The sequence below is a fragment of the Eleginops maclovinus genome, chromosome 1 (assembly GCF_036324505.1).
Source record: "Eleginops maclovinus isolate JMC-PN-2008 ecotype Puerto Natales chromosome 1, JC_Emac_rtc_rv5, whole genome shotgun sequence".
Lineage (NCBI taxonomy): Eukaryota > Metazoa > Chordata > Actinopteri > Perciformes > Eleginopidae > Eleginops > Eleginops maclovinus.
This window is the reverse complement of record NC_086349.1, coordinates 1,097,866-1,112,587: the sequence shown is the minus strand read 5'-3', so window position 1 is coordinate 1,112,587 and position 14,722 is coordinate 1,097,866. Positions and strand designations below refer to the sequence as shown.

Sequence of the window (14,722 nt, the reverse complement as noted above, 5' to 3'; positions counted from 1 at the left end):
AACTATATAGACAAAAGTAATGAGACACTCCTCTTAATCATTGAATTCAGTTGTTTCATTCAGTCCCGTTGCCACAGGTGTGTAAATCAAGCACCTAGCCATGCAGTCTGCCTTTACAAACATTTGTGAAGGAATGAGTCGTTCTAGAGCTCATTGGATACGAGCTTGGTACTGTATTAGGATGCCAGCGTTGCAACAAGTAAGATGGGGACATTTCTGCTCTCTTAGATATTCCACGATTGACTGTAAGTGGAATTATTGCAAAGTGGGAACGTTTAGGAACCACAGCAACTCACCTGGAGGTGTCAGACCACGTAAAGTTACAGAGCGGGGTCGCCGAGCGCTGAGACGCATTGTGCGTAGAAGTGGCCAAAGCTCTGCTGACTCAATAACTGCAGAGATCCAAACCAGCTCTGCATTAATATCAGCACCAGAACTGTGCCGGGAGCTTCATGGCCGAGCAGCTGCATGCATCCTTACATCACCAATGCCAAGCGTTGATGGAGTGGTGTAAAGCAGCCACTGGACTCAGGACTAGGTGCAGTGGAATCGGTTCTGTGGAGGGACCAATCACGCTCCTCTATCGGGCAGTCGGATGGACCAGTCTGGGTTTGGGGAATGCCAGGAGAACGTTACCTGACTGCATTGCGCCCACTGTAAAGGGCGGGGGAGGAACTAGAACGGAGAGCCAGGCCCTGGGGGGTGGGTGGGGGGGGGCAACTTCATAATAATGCCTAAGAATTTGGAATGGGATGTCATAAAAGCTCCTGTGTAAGGTGTAGGTGTCACAATACTTTTGTCTGTATAGTGCAGAAATGCTGAGCCAGAGAAGCCAGGTGCACTGGCATTAATGCACCAGGGATATTGAAATGATGAAACTTAAATAGTTCCTTTAGAACATGGCAGTACTGAAATATGTTCATTAGTCTGTACAAAAAGTTTAATTTCTCTGGATACACATCTGAGAAGGTGTGTGTGTGTGTGTGTGTGTGTGTGTGTGTGTGTGTGTGTGTGTGTGTGTGTGTGTGTGTGTGTGTGTGTGTGTGTGTGTGTGTGTGTGTGTGTGTGTGTGTGTGTGTGTGTGGGTGCGTGCGTGCGTGCGTGCGTGCGTGCGTGCGTGCTGGACTTGGATCCCCACCCGTCCACTTACCTGTTCCCAGTCAATCATTAATGTGTGCAGTCACACAGGAAGTGTTCAGAGCGGAAACAACAGGACAGTCAGAGCCTCTCCTCCGGAGCCACAGCTCATTGTCGGCTCTGTGGGGACCGTGTAGAGGTGCATTATTCACAATGGTAAGAGGGGCCAACTGTAGCTGGATTGGGTCTGAGATCCCTCTGTCCTCACAGTTCTTCAGCGGTAAGCAGAGGCAATCATTCATACCATATGATCTTCATTTGTGGACCTCCTTGGTTTTGGTTCAGCAACATTGTTTTCTGTCAGAAGAAGTCGGGACCTTCAGATACTATTTAGTCTGACCAGGGCTATGTAATAATGTTGACTTGTTGACTCTTTTGGCTTGGTTTTATTGACTATATTATTTAGTAGTGAATTGTATTATGATTATATATTATATATTCTGAAACAGAAGTACGTATGTATGAAGAATTGTATCCATAATTAAGATCTTTAAAAAAAAAACAGGCTTTGTGGGAGAAAATCAAATCCTTGGCATTTTTAACAAGTGAGGAACAATAGGAACAGATGTCTCTGCCATAGTATTTGTGTTAACATGAGATCATATACACTGGCCACTTTATCAGGTACCCCTTGCTAGTGCCGGGTTGCATCGACTCAACAAAGTGCTTGGTCCATATTGACCTGAATAATTGACCGAATTGACCTGATAGCATCACACAGTTGCTGCAGATCTGTGCATGATGGCCAATCTATGGTTCCACCACATACCAAAGCTGCTCTACAGGATTGAGACTGTGGACGGTGCCATTTGAGTACATTGACCTCATCATCATGATATTTACGCCAAATTCTGACCATCCGAATGTCACAGAAATCGAGACTCATCAGACCAGACTGCATTTGAGCATCCTAGTGTACGGTGCCCGGGGAGCAGTGTAGGGAACGGTGCCTTGCTCAAAAACACCACGGTAGCACTTGGTCTTTCGGGGACTTGAACTGGCGTCCTTCCAGTTCCCAGGTCAAGCCCCTAACCACTTTGCCTACTACCGCCCCCTTTTTGTAGCCTCATTTTCCTTTTCCTAGCTGACAGGAGGGGCCCCCGGTGTCTCCTGCTGCTGTAGCCCCTCTGCTGCAGGGTTCCACGTGTTGTGGTTCAGAGAGGGTCTTCTCTACCTTGTAACAAGTGGTTATTTGAGTTACTGTTGCCTTTCTATCATCTTGAACCAGTCTGCCACTCTTCTCCGACTTCTGGCTCAACAAGGCCTTTCCTCCAGAGAACTGGACTTTTCTCTGTAGAAAATCCCAGTAGATCAGCAGGTTCTGAAACACTCAGACCAGCCCGTCTGGCACCAACAACCATGTCACGTTCAAAGTCACTTAAATCACCTTTCCCCCCGTTGTGATGCTTTGTCTGAAATTCACCAGGCCCTCTTCACCATGTCTATATGTCTAAATGCATTGAGTTGCTGCCATGTGATTGGCTGATTAGATATTTGCCTTAACAGGCAGTATCTAATAAAGTGGCCAGTGAGTGTATATATCTTATTGAATTTCTTTTCAAAATGTATTAAACTGAAAATGTGGGCCATCAATTTGGTAAAAATGTAGAAAAAATTACTTAAGCAAACCAAAGAAGGGGCTTCATATCCAGCTGCAGTATTTTATCAGCGTCATGCTGTTCAGCTATGTCCATGTGGAACAACGCGAGGGAAATGAGACAGTGACCGCCTCCATATCTCTGGGCAGCCATTAAGGATGAGCTGTGGCTCTTCCTCATCCCGGCCGGCCTGGCGCTTATCCTGCTGGGTCTGTTCCTGGAGGAGGTGGGCTTCTTCCTGCGCCACATTCCCTCATCCAGACGACAGCGGCTCTACCTGTGGATATTAGGAATGTACCCGGTAACACCAACCTCCTCACATGAACAATAGTGATGATCCACTTCAAAGTGTCCTGAGTGTTGGTGGGGGGTGCCTGTCTCAGTCTGTGTTTGTGTCTCAGGTGTTTGCCCTGACCTCGCTCATCGCGCTGTACGTGCCTCGCTCCTCCTCGCTCTGTAACTTCATCGCCTCACTGTGAGTTCACCAGGCTTGAGATTTAAAGGTTTCATTTCAGAATGGTTCAGACATTTAGTTAAATCCAGCTCACACACAAATCAACGAGAATAATTTAAAAAATAATCATAAGGAAATAAACTTAATGATTTCACAGGATATATTTGACTTAACTTTTAACTAAAAACTACTGTGCAGAGATGTGTAGTGTATTTACAACACTATCTTTATGTTTCTGTCCCTCCATATGCTCTGTTCAGAGTATTCAAATGTATTCTCTATACTCTTTTGAGTATATATACTGTATGTGTTCTACTGTGAATATGTATACATTTGCTTTTAATGTATATTAAAAGCAAATTGAATATACATTATTAAATATATATGTACGTGTGAATGTGTGTGAAGGTATCACTCCACCACCTTGCTGAAATTCATGGGACTGATCACAGACTTCTTCGGGGGGAAAGCTCAGATGTTGGCGGCTCTGTCTGGACACCAGGTATCTCCAGATCCCTTCCCCTGCTGCTGCTGCTGCTGCCTGCCCATGGTGGCCATCAACAGGTAGACACACACACACACACACACACACACACACACACACACACACACACACACACACACACACACACACACACACACACACACACACACACACACACACCAATACACCAAAATACACCTGCTCTGAGTTTTACATCTTTACTAGCTTTGACATACGTAGCCTTAGTCATGGACTGCAACTTTATGAAGCCAGGGGAAGACAACAAACTTGTCGATAAAGGCATAAAAAATAAATGGCGCTGGTCTTGGATAGAGGAGGTGGGTAGAGACGAAAAGCCCTTTGGAAGCTGGTGTCAAAACCTCCGGCAACCAGGAGCATGCTTCTGCACTTTGTGCGCAAGGAGAATATTATATGGAACTAGCGGGAAAAAAAGTGCTGCCACGGCACGAATCAGACCCTAGTCACCAAGCAGCTGTCTGAGCAATTCAACACACCTCACGTTTGGCGAGGGCAACAGCCACAGCAGATATCCGACCCTCAATGACTGATCGCGTGGCTGATTTAAAAATGTGCTTGTGCTCCTTCATTGCCGAGTTTGATCTGTCGTTTACAATCATTCATCCACTCCAAATTAACTGCGGTCAAGTCAGCCGACACTCGCGATTTCTTGGTCAAGCCAGCCGACACTCGCGTTTGTCAAATTTCTAGTGCCCCCATATTCTTAACTGTGTGGTAAACGCATTTACACGAAGTACTACTCGAGTCTGACTGAAGTTCCTATGTTTTGTTCCTTGACTTTGGATTACGAGAAAAACATCAATACATTATTTCTGACTATGACTGGTACATTTGATTTCATCACCACCCTGACCTCACACACAATAAGTATAAAACATTTACTGCATACAATTGGAGCAATTCTACTCCAAAGCTCCTAATTTCCACCTTAATAGCCATATATTGCTATTTCTGAGTTACAGAAAAATATTAAAAATGTATTATTTAACTTGGCCTCACTATGACTGGTTGATTCGAGTTCACCACCACCCTGACCTCACACACACTGAGTTTCAAACATTTTTACTGTAGAAAAGTGGAGATATTCCACTCTAAAGATCAGAATTTCAACCTTAAAAGCCATATATTGCCATGTTTGACTTACTGTACAATTTTTTCTTTTTTTTTTCAATTTAGCCTGACTATGACTGGTACTCTGGACAGGGTGTTGCATGACCCCTCCTTTCCACTTCTTATCCAGCCAGTCTGTTTTGCTGTGGCAGTTCCCCCTCACTATGAAGAAATCACTGCGTGAGAATAATTGGTAAATTTGTCAATGTCCCATGTGTACAATTTATCCCCAATGAAATGATGGATGAGATGAAAATGTTTTTGTTAGGCTGAATCACTGAAATTGCATAAGTACCGTAGTCTTTTGGCAGCACGGTCTGAGTCTGCCTGCTCAGTAAAGCTGCGTGCTGGATCCACTAAATACACCCTGCTGTCAGTAGCACTGATGTACTGTAAACACAGGTTAAACAAAAGATATTATTGAGAAGGTATTTACGACATCCAGAAAAAGAATGAAAAATGTAGTCACCACTAACCAGAAATTTCCAGTGAGCATTTTGGATGTTCACAAAGGACACAATCGCTTCATAGTTGTCAAAGTTGACCTGTAACATGACCCAAAACAACTTGATTTAAAAACATAGATTTCCTCTTTATCTCTTTATGATAAAAACACTTTACATAAAAAACATTCACTTAAGATTTGGATTGTCTTCATCATACTGTACACACAGTTCAAGAAATAAATGTCATCAGCTAACTTGTAAAAAATGGTCAGATAAAGGTAAAAACCGTTCACTTTTGTATTTGTATCTGACATTAACACATATTACCTTTGACAAACTTTGTCTCCGGACAGCTTCTTTTCGCCAAAGAGGATCACACCAGCCACATAGTAATTGAGAACGTAGACTCTCCTCCCCAAATTGAGTTGGCTGGCAGTGTGATGTAGCATGCACTCCATCACCTTCAGAGATGAAAAGAAATCATATAGTCAGTCTTTAAAAGTCTTAAATGATTTTAGCCTCCTGATAGTTATACCCAGTTTACCTTGGCAAGAACACATTTTACTCAATATATTAAAGACTTTTTATTTATTTTATTTATACAGCTCAAATGTTCTCAGGGGCCTTTATATTATGTACAGTGTACAAGACCCTTTGTCCTTTAGACCCATGATTTTTGTAAGGAAAAACTCCTACAAAAGCATTTCTAATTGAAAACAAATGGAAGAAACGCCAGGCAGAGTCTCAGTGAGGGGATCTCCCTCCCTGGACAGACAGATTGGCAGTAAATGTTGCATGTACAAGGAAGACAAACAAAATCACATTGAATACCATTTGTTATGACCAAATTGCAGATATATGTGGATTGTTAAAGGATTTATATACGGCAATATTAACACCCACCCTTAAATTTACTTTGATTTCAAGAGTTCAACAACCATTTTGGTGATCCATAAAGACAGCTTAAGAGGGGTCATAGTTTTCGGTGTATTAAAGATAATTACTTTTTCTGTGCACTTGGAAGTGACTGTGGGCGTGTCCTCATCCGGCTCCCCGCTTTCCTCCTTCTCCGTGACGGCACTGTCGTTGAAGACATGAGGGCCTGGGTGTAGAGCCGCGATGTGTCGCTCACTGTTGCACTCAGGCACATTTGATTGGCACTCTGCAGTCTTTTGCCATGTGCTGAGTTGACCCGCAGCATTTGAAGCAGATGTGGTTTTCTTTGAGGTAAGCCTTACGTTCTTCAACAGCTTTAGATCTGAATGTCCTACATCTTTTGAGTGGGTGTGGTTTCCTGTGTATAGGGCACTCGCGGTCTGGGTCGCATGTCCTCTTCTCCACAGAGCTGGTGTCGCCGTTGCTGGTTTTAGGTGTGACCTCTGTCTTGTGCACACTTACTGGGGTTTTGTAGCTGTGTTTCACTGCTCTCTCTGCTTTCGGTGGCGTGTTGCTGTTGGAGGTGGAGAAGGCGAAGCTTGGGTCGTTACGCACTTTAGCCTGTCGTCTGACAAACTGTGAGAAGATGGAGAATGGAGGGAAGGCCACACCGTTTTCCTCTTTGTACTTGTATCCAATCGATATCCATCTCTCTTGTAGGCTGTAGGATAGCTTCTCTACGATTGGGTTCACCCCGCGGGCTGTATCCAAAAAGACGAGGCCTGGTAGGTATCCTTCTTCCTTGGCACACTCCAGTTCCAGGAGGATATCACCGAGTTCTCTGAGTTTGGCGTTGTCTTTATTGGTCAGCTTTGGGAAACCTTCAATCTTTTTAAGCAGTGCGTGCTCTACAGCCTCTGGTGCCCCATAGCATTCCTCCACACGTTGCCACACCATGCGGAAGCCTGCTGCGGGATTGAGGACGTGCACTGAGCGTATTCTCTGCGCCTGTTCTGCTGAGTCTGCTCCAAGCCACTTCACCAGCAGATCCAGTTCTTCCCTGGGTGTCAGATTCAGGTCCTGAGTGGCGCTGAGGAAGGAGGCTTTCCATGACCAGAAATGTTCAGGGCGGTCGTCGAACTGTAGCAGGCCTGAGCTCACCATTTCTCGTCGCATGAGGTACTTAGCAAGGTCTTGTGCTGGCTGCGGCTCGGAGGAGGGCCCCCTGTGCAGGCTGGGGTATGGCTGAGGTATGGGAAGGAATCCCTTGTGTGGAGGTGGTTGTGGCGGCATCATTAGAGACTTATATGGGGAAGGTTCTTCTTGCTTTACGTGTGCGGCTGGTCTGTAGGAGTGCAGTGGAGCATGTGTTGGCGGTGGTGGTTGTCTGCCAAACATAGCTGAGTGCTGCTGAACGTAGTTACCTGCACGTTCTAAGGCGTTTAAAGGCTTTCCGGGGACGTATGGCTCATGATGTTTCTCCCCGCTTTCAACCTCCTCTTCCTCGTAGGCTGCAGCTTTTGCCTCAGCGGCGGCGGCCATCTTTTGAGTGGTGAGAACGTGGAGACTGGCTTCGAGCTCAGCTTTCTGCCTCATCGTTGTTGCTTCTCTCTCCGCAAAGGTCAGCTGGGCCTGTGCAGCTTTTCACTTGGCGCTTGCTCTGATAGCTGCTGACGTTGCGGAGGATCCGTTGGACTTCTTGGACACAGGTGACCGGGAGTCGGGTGTTCGGAATGGTTCTTGGTTTTGGGTTGCCTCATGGCCGTTTTCTAGTAGCTCCAGAGCGGCACCTTGTGCTTGTCCGGTGGCGTCACCCTCTGCCCCGCCCGCATGAAGCATCGTGGTCTTCTAAGGCTACCTTCTGTGCTTGAACTCGCCGCGCTGTAGTCTTTTTACTATGCTGTCCTCGTGCTGCGTTCTCTAGCTTGCAGAACTAGACAGCTAGCTAACAATTTGTCGTCTAATAAATATAGTTGATGAACTCAAGCGAGGCAAGAAGTGTTGGTTTTCTTCCGTTTACTTTGTTCACCAAGCAAGTATTTATACAGGACATGGATATTCTTTTTTTTTGTAAAACTGAAACAAACAGAACCAAAGGGATACATAAATCTCACGAAGATAATATTACAGTACATAGCAGGTAGCATGATACCACGAGAGCTAGCATGGCTAAGTGACAAATTATCCTAGAGATGTAGAGACATAAATTCAACATAAACTCTTAATTATCTACATGGCATTGAATGTGGTAACAAAGAATAGGCACTTACAGACTAATAATGTCCAAAGCTCGCGCGTTAAAGGTAAGTCTTTGAAGAGGAATCCGGCAGAAACTGTATCCGTATGTTCTCCTAACTCAAGTCAACTCGACAATGAAAAAGAAACTAAACCTGCGCAACTTTGTAAATAGTATTGTCCGCTAGGTGGCAGTATTTCCCCACATATAATACGCAAGCTACCAAATGCTTAAGGAGGGCAGAACAGAGGCCAAGTTAAATGATTCATTTTTACAGTAAGTCAAACATTGAATATATGTCATCTCAAGGTTGAGATTCTGATCTTTAGAGTTGAATTTCTCCAATTTTCTACAGTAACAATCTTTGAAACTCAGTGTGTGTGAGGTCAGGGTGGTGGTGAACTCGAATCAACCAGTCATAGTGAGGCCAAGTTAAAAGTTTCATATTTACAGTAAGCCAAACCTAGCAATATATGCCATCTCAAGGTTGAAATTCTGATCTTTAGAGTGGAATATCTCCAATTTTCTACAGTAAAAATGTTTGAAACTCAGTGTGTGTGTTGTCAGGGTGGTGGTGAACTCAAATCAACCAGTCATAGTGAGGCCAAGTTAAAAGTTTCATATTTACAGTAAGCCAAACAAAGCAATATATGGCTGTTAAGGTGGAAATTCTGATCTTTGGAGTGGAATATTTCCAATTTTCTACAGTAAAAATGTTTGAAACTCATTGTTTGTGAGGTCATGGCGGTGGTGAACTCAAATACAGTAGTCATAGTGAGGCCAAGTTAAATGATACATTTTTACAGTAAGACAAACATTGAATATATGTAATCTGAAGGATGAAATTTTGATCTTTAGAGTTGACATTCTGATCTTTAGAGTTGAATTTCTCCACTTTTCTACAGTAAAAATGTTTGAAACTCAGTGTGTGTGTGGTCAGGGTATTGGTGAACTCAAATCAACCAGTCATAGTGAGGCCAAGTGAAATGTTTCATATTTACAGTAAGCCAAACATAGCAATATATGGCTTTTAAGGTGGATATTCTGATCTTTGGAGTGGAATATTTCCAACTTTCTACAGTAAAAATGTTTGAAACTGAATGTGTGTGAGTTCATGGTGGTGGTGAACTCAAAAATACCAGTCATAGTGAGGCCAAGTTAAATGATTCATTTTTACAGTAAGTCAAACATTGAATATATGTCATCTCAAGGTTGAAATTCTGATCTTTAGAGTAGAATTTCTTCAATTTTCTACAGTAAAAATGTTTGAATCTCAGTGTGTGTGAGGTCAGGGTGGTGGTGAACTCAAATCAACCAGTCATAGTGAGGCCAAGTTAAAAGTTTCATATTTACAGTAAGCCAAACATGGCAATATATGGCTTTTAAGGTGGAAATTCTGATCTTTGGAGTGGAATATATCCAATTTTCTACAGTAAAAATGTTTGAAACTCAGTGTGTGTGAGGTCAGGGTGGTGGTGAACTCGAATCAACCAGTCATAGTGAGGCCAAGTTAAATAATACATTTTAAATATTTTTCTGTAACTCAGAAATAGCAATATATGGCTATTAAGGTGGAAATTAGGAGCTTTGGAGTAGAATTGCTCCAATTGTATGCAGTAAATGTTTTATACTTATTGTGTGTGAGGTCAGGGTGGTGATGAAATCAAATGCACCAGTCATAGTCAGAAATAATGTATTAATGTTTTTCTCGTAACCCAAAGTCAAGGAACAAAACATAGGAACTTCAGTCAGACTCGAGTAGTACTTCGTGTAAATGCGTTTACCACGTAGTTTAGAATATGGGGGCACTAGAAATTTGACAAACGCGAGTGTCGGCTGGCTTGACCAAGAAATCGCGAGTGTCGGCTGACTTGACCGCAGTCGAAATTAGCGGAGGATAAACCCGCCCTTACGCATCCGTCAGTCTCGAAGCAGCATGCGAGCTATCTTATCACACACGGCATCTCGCCAGAGCTCAAAAGAAATCTGTCCGACAAGCTTAAGAATGGCATGGCATTTAACATTGATGAGGCCACGGACAAAAGCATGGATAAGATTCTAAATGTACTGGTCCGATTTTATGTCGAGGATGCAGGCTGTGTGAAAACACAGCACCTTGCCACTTGCCAGCAAAAAGGTCAATGTTGCGAATGCCACAGTACTGATGCTGGAACTAAAATATGTCCTGCAATCATATGGGCTGGAGTGGAGACAAGTTACCAGTATTCTATTGGACAATTGTGCTGTGATGAGGGGAAAGAAATCTGGGCTTGAGACGCTAGCTAGACAGGAGAACCCTAATCTACTGGATATATCAGGAGACACTGTTCACATGGTGTCCAATGCTGTTAAGGCCTTCATGAGACCGTTTGGCTCAGAGGTGGAACATTTTTGCTCTGATATTTAGTATGATATAGAGAAGTCACCTAAACAGAAGGAGATTTTTGCACAGTGTCAAAGTTCACTCCATCTGCCCCCCAAGAGCTTGGTAAGGCCCATCAGTAACAGATTCATTCAAATGCTGGAGGTATGCAACAGGGTGACTGAGCTCCTGGATGTGCTCGTGGTGCACTATTACTATGTGCTGGATCCAAATGAAGAACACAAATACAGGTAATGCAAATCATTTTAATAATAACAAATTTAGTGTCTTTTTTTGTTTTGTTTTAACCCTTGTGGGATATAGGCCTAATGATGCATCATTTTTTCTTAGTTTAGAATGGCTAGGTGTTATTCAGGAAGTAGCAAATTAGCAGCATATTAAGGGGTCGATACATTTATTTACATAGGTGTGTGTGTGTGTGTGTGTGTGTGTGTGTGTGTGTGTGTGTGTGTGTGTGTGTGTGTGTGTGTGTGTGTGTGTGTGTGTGTGTGTGTGTGTGTGTGTGTGTGTGTGTGTGTTAAATACTATCAGTCCTGCACAACCCTCCGAATTGTAGACATTCTTCACAAAGCTACCCATCATGGCTTTCTGCTTGTCAAACCAAAGCTGGACATATTTTATTTCATATTTTGTTCTATTGTATTTTACGGGGTTTCTATATTTCACCTACATTTCATGTAAATATTGCTATTCCTTTAATGTTATAGTAGTTTTTTTTAATAGTTTTTTTATAATCCATTTTTATTTCTTACAATTTATCTTCTTTAACTCTGTTTATGTATGCAACTTATACACCGTGGCAAATTCTGTATAGTGACTGGTCCTGGATCAGCAGTATAATGACTGGTCCTGGATCAGCAGTATAGGGACTGGTCCTGGATCGGCAGTATAGTGACTGGTCCTGGATCGGCAGTATTGGGACTGGCCCTGGATCAGCATTATAGGGACTGGTCCTGGATCAGCAGTATAGTGACTGGTCCTGGATCGGCAGTATAGTGACTGGTCCTGGATCGGCAGTATAGTGACTGGTCCTGGATCAGCAGTATTGGGACTGGCCCTGGATCAGCATTATAGGGACTGGTCCTGGATCAGCATTATAGGGACTGGTCCTGGATCAGCGTATAGTGACTGGTCCTGGACCAGCAGTATAGGGACTGGTCCTGGATCAGCATTATAGGGACTGGTCCTGGATCAGCAGTATAGTGACTGGTCCTGGATCAGCAGTATAGGGACTGGTCCTGGATCAGCATTATAGGGACTGGTCCTGGATCAGCAGTATCTCTCTCTGTGCAGCAGCAGCCGGGCCTGGATGATGGCGGCGGTCCTGCAGCTCTCAGTGGTCCGCAGCATCTTGTTCTTCGTCACTCTGGTGCTGTGGACAGACGAACAGTATGACTATGGTGATGTGAGTCAACTGTTTGAATTTTGATCCATGCTTAATCCCCCATGGAGTATCAAGGCTGTGTTAACACTAACCTGTGCAGGGTGATGCAGGAGACCCCAGGCCCAAGCGCTGTCAGGACAGTCCGTGCTGGTGTTATATACTACATTTCATAATATGAAGGCTGTCAGATGGTCCCTGGTACCGTCTGAGTGTTCAGATCTTTTCCTCCATTGTTTAAAGAGTCAAGTTCATTAAATTAATGTGACAGACTTTCAACAGGATTTTAAACTTTATATATTGTATTTTCTGAAGATATGTTTGTTACCACAAACGTGGCCAATTATGCATTTTACTGTCAGCTCTTAACATAAAAATGATACAAAATTAAATATTAGATATGTGTTAATATGTTCCATCCAGATGATGCTTCTGAAGTGAGATATGCAATACATTCAGTAGCTGGTAATATTTATTTTAGGATATTAATTACACTATTTCTGTTTTAGCAAGGACATTCCATGTCCAGTGTCCCAAAAATCAAGAGGTTCCTGGACATCACCAAAACATGCCACTCGACAGTAGTATTGCAACACTTTGACTTATTCAATATTTCAATGTATTGTCCAAATAAGCATTTTGAGGCCTTACATGACTTAAGCTGCACTGTTCAGAATCAGAATCAGAATTCCTTTATTTGTCCCGCAATGGGGACATTTACATTATTACAACAGCAGTAAAGGGAAGAGAATAGACTTTCATATTTAAAAAAGTATGCACACTGTATTTATAATTTTTACAAAAAAGTAGATGAATACACATGGTGAAAAAGTAGCACTATATATTGCAATTGTAAATACATTGACTGAAAAATGTAATCTTGAATTGCACGAGGGTATATTGCACATGCGGGTAAACTGAACATATTAAGAACAATTGAACACAGATGCTTTGAATGCGCTGACGGTATGCTTTAGAGCAGTGAAGGACAAAAGCCATCTTTTGTGGTGCAGGTGGACTCAGTCAATCCCAACCTGTACGTCAACGGTATCATATGTGTCTCCACCTTCGTGTCCTTCTACGGCCACCTGCTCTTTTACAAAGCCACCAACAGTGCTCTGCATGGCTACGGACTGAGAGCCAAGTTCATCTGCGTCATCGTGGTGTTGGTGCTGTGCGGCCTGCAGAGTGGCATCCTGGAGACAATGGGTGCTCTGGAGGTCATCCCCTGCACCCCCCCCTTCTCTGTCCTGACCCGGTCCCAGTGTAAGTCCCAGCACCTCTCCCAATGTCTGTCTGAAGCCTGCTCGCCCATCCTCTAAACCCGTGTTCTCTGTCCCTCCTCAGTGATCTACCACTACTGTGTGATTGTGGAGATGTTCTGCATCGGCCTGTTTGCCCGCCACACATTCCGTAAGGTGGAGCCGAGCGTTGTGGAGGACATGGAGGGAGCCATCAGTGTCAGGCAGTTGGAAAAGGCTGTTCAAACAGACAGCGTTCACATGACGCTTCACAAGCCCAGCGGCCGCTGCCTGGTCAGCGTCTCAAACCCCAGCTACAGCAGCGACAGCGAAGAAAGCCTGTGCAGGATTGAGCACGCCCCCCTGGACGGATTCCCCTTCCCTAAGGCCAGGGGCCAGCAGCCAGGGAGGCCAGAACCAGGGGAGCCCAGGTCAGCAGAGGAACTCGGCACAGATTGTAACCACGTTAGTGTGAGGGCTGATATTAACTACCAGGTCTCTAAGGATTTTACTGTAGTTTGACCTCAAACAAAATACAGTTAAAGCTTAACCTCAGGACATGCTGGTGGTCACCCTATGATAAATGGGACAATTCACATATAGGATACTGTAAACAGTTGCCACCAGCTTAAGCAGAGCTGGGAATGTTCAATGTAAAAGTCATGAGAAATGTTGCTGCTTCTAGTTCTTTTTCATCCCTAGATGTGTGTTTTGTTATATGTTGTCAATATGATATGCTTTGCAATGTTGTGTACTGCACAAACTAATAACTTTTGGAAAATGAAAGGCGTGATGAAAACATAAAAACTTTTTTTTACGAGTTAGAAACTGGAATCTTTGATAGTAGTATGTATGTTCTTGGATAGTAATTATTTTACACTAACTTGTCTGCGAAATGAGCTAAGACACTTGGTTCTACTCCAACTGAAGTACCTTTGTTTTAGGATATGATCTGAACTTTTCTTACATACAAAATACATCAGCCAATCAGATCATCCACTATCTGTATGCTCTTCTCATGCACAGGCTCTAGAGGGGCCCAACCACAGAGCCCAATCGGTCTTTCCATTTCAGACCTTAGTTGCATAGTGACATATTTAACTGATTTCACAGTATTTCAGCACCGTAGTAACTCTTTACCTGGTTTCAGGCTGCATTTATGATACAAATATCAGTATGTTTGTAAACTTGTTGAGTGAATGACAGCCAAAAGAGAAACATTTGGACAGGAACCACTGCAATGCAAGTTAAAATATATTGAAAATGTTCACCATGTTGCACAATTTTGCTGGTTGACTAAAAGAGAAGGAAAGCATTTTAACGTTACAGCCATTTTT

General features: G+C 43.4%; 1 protein-coding gene across 5 annotated transcripts; it reads left to right on the top strand.

Annotated features, from left to right (window-relative positions):
- Nucleotides 1–1,223: 1,223 nt before the first annotated feature.
- Nucleotides 1,224–14,202, top strand: si:dkey-16n15.6 (organic solute transporter subunit alpha). 5 transcript variants are annotated; one of them, XM_063900896.1, is made up of 7 exons: nucleotides 1,227–1,293; nucleotides 2,885–3,036; nucleotides 3,137–3,210; nucleotides 3,598–3,753; nucleotides 12,057–12,168; nucleotides 13,158–13,410; nucleotides 13,492–14,202. In XM_063900896.1, the coding sequence occupies exons 2-7, from the start codon at nucleotides 3,028–3,030 to the stop codon at nucleotides 13,905–13,907; spliced, it is 1,020 nt and encodes a 339-aa protein (XP_063756966.1). In that variant the 5' UTR covers nucleotides 1,227–1,293; nucleotides 2,885–3,027; the 3' UTR covers nucleotides 13,908–14,202. The 5 variants fall into 5 exon arrangements, with proteins under 5 accessions (XP_063756889.1, XP_063756966.1, XP_063756721.1 ...); XM_063900651.1 differs by having other exon boundaries at nucleotides 1,228–1,357; nucleotides 12,060–12,168; XM_063900574.1 differs by having other exon boundaries at nucleotides 1,228–1,357.
- Nucleotides 14,203–14,722: the final 520 nt, after the last annotated feature.

What these genes read in the sequence shown, in the direction of transcription:
- si:dkey-16n15.6 (XM_063900574.1), top strand. Translation starts at nt 1,291, where the DNA reads ATGGTAAGAGGGGCCAACTGTAGCTGGATTGGGTCTGAGATCCCTCTG. An exon ending in GTCCTCACAGTTCTTCAGCG is followed by an intron (nt 1,358 to 2,884) that starts GTAAGCAGAGGC and finishes ATCTCTGGGCAG; the next exon opens with CCATTAAGGATGAGCTGTGG. An exon ending in CCCATGGTGGCCATCAACAG is followed by an intron (nt 3,754 to 12,056) that starts GTAGACACACAC and finishes CTCTCTGTGCAG; the next exon opens with CAGCAGCCGGGCCTGGATGA.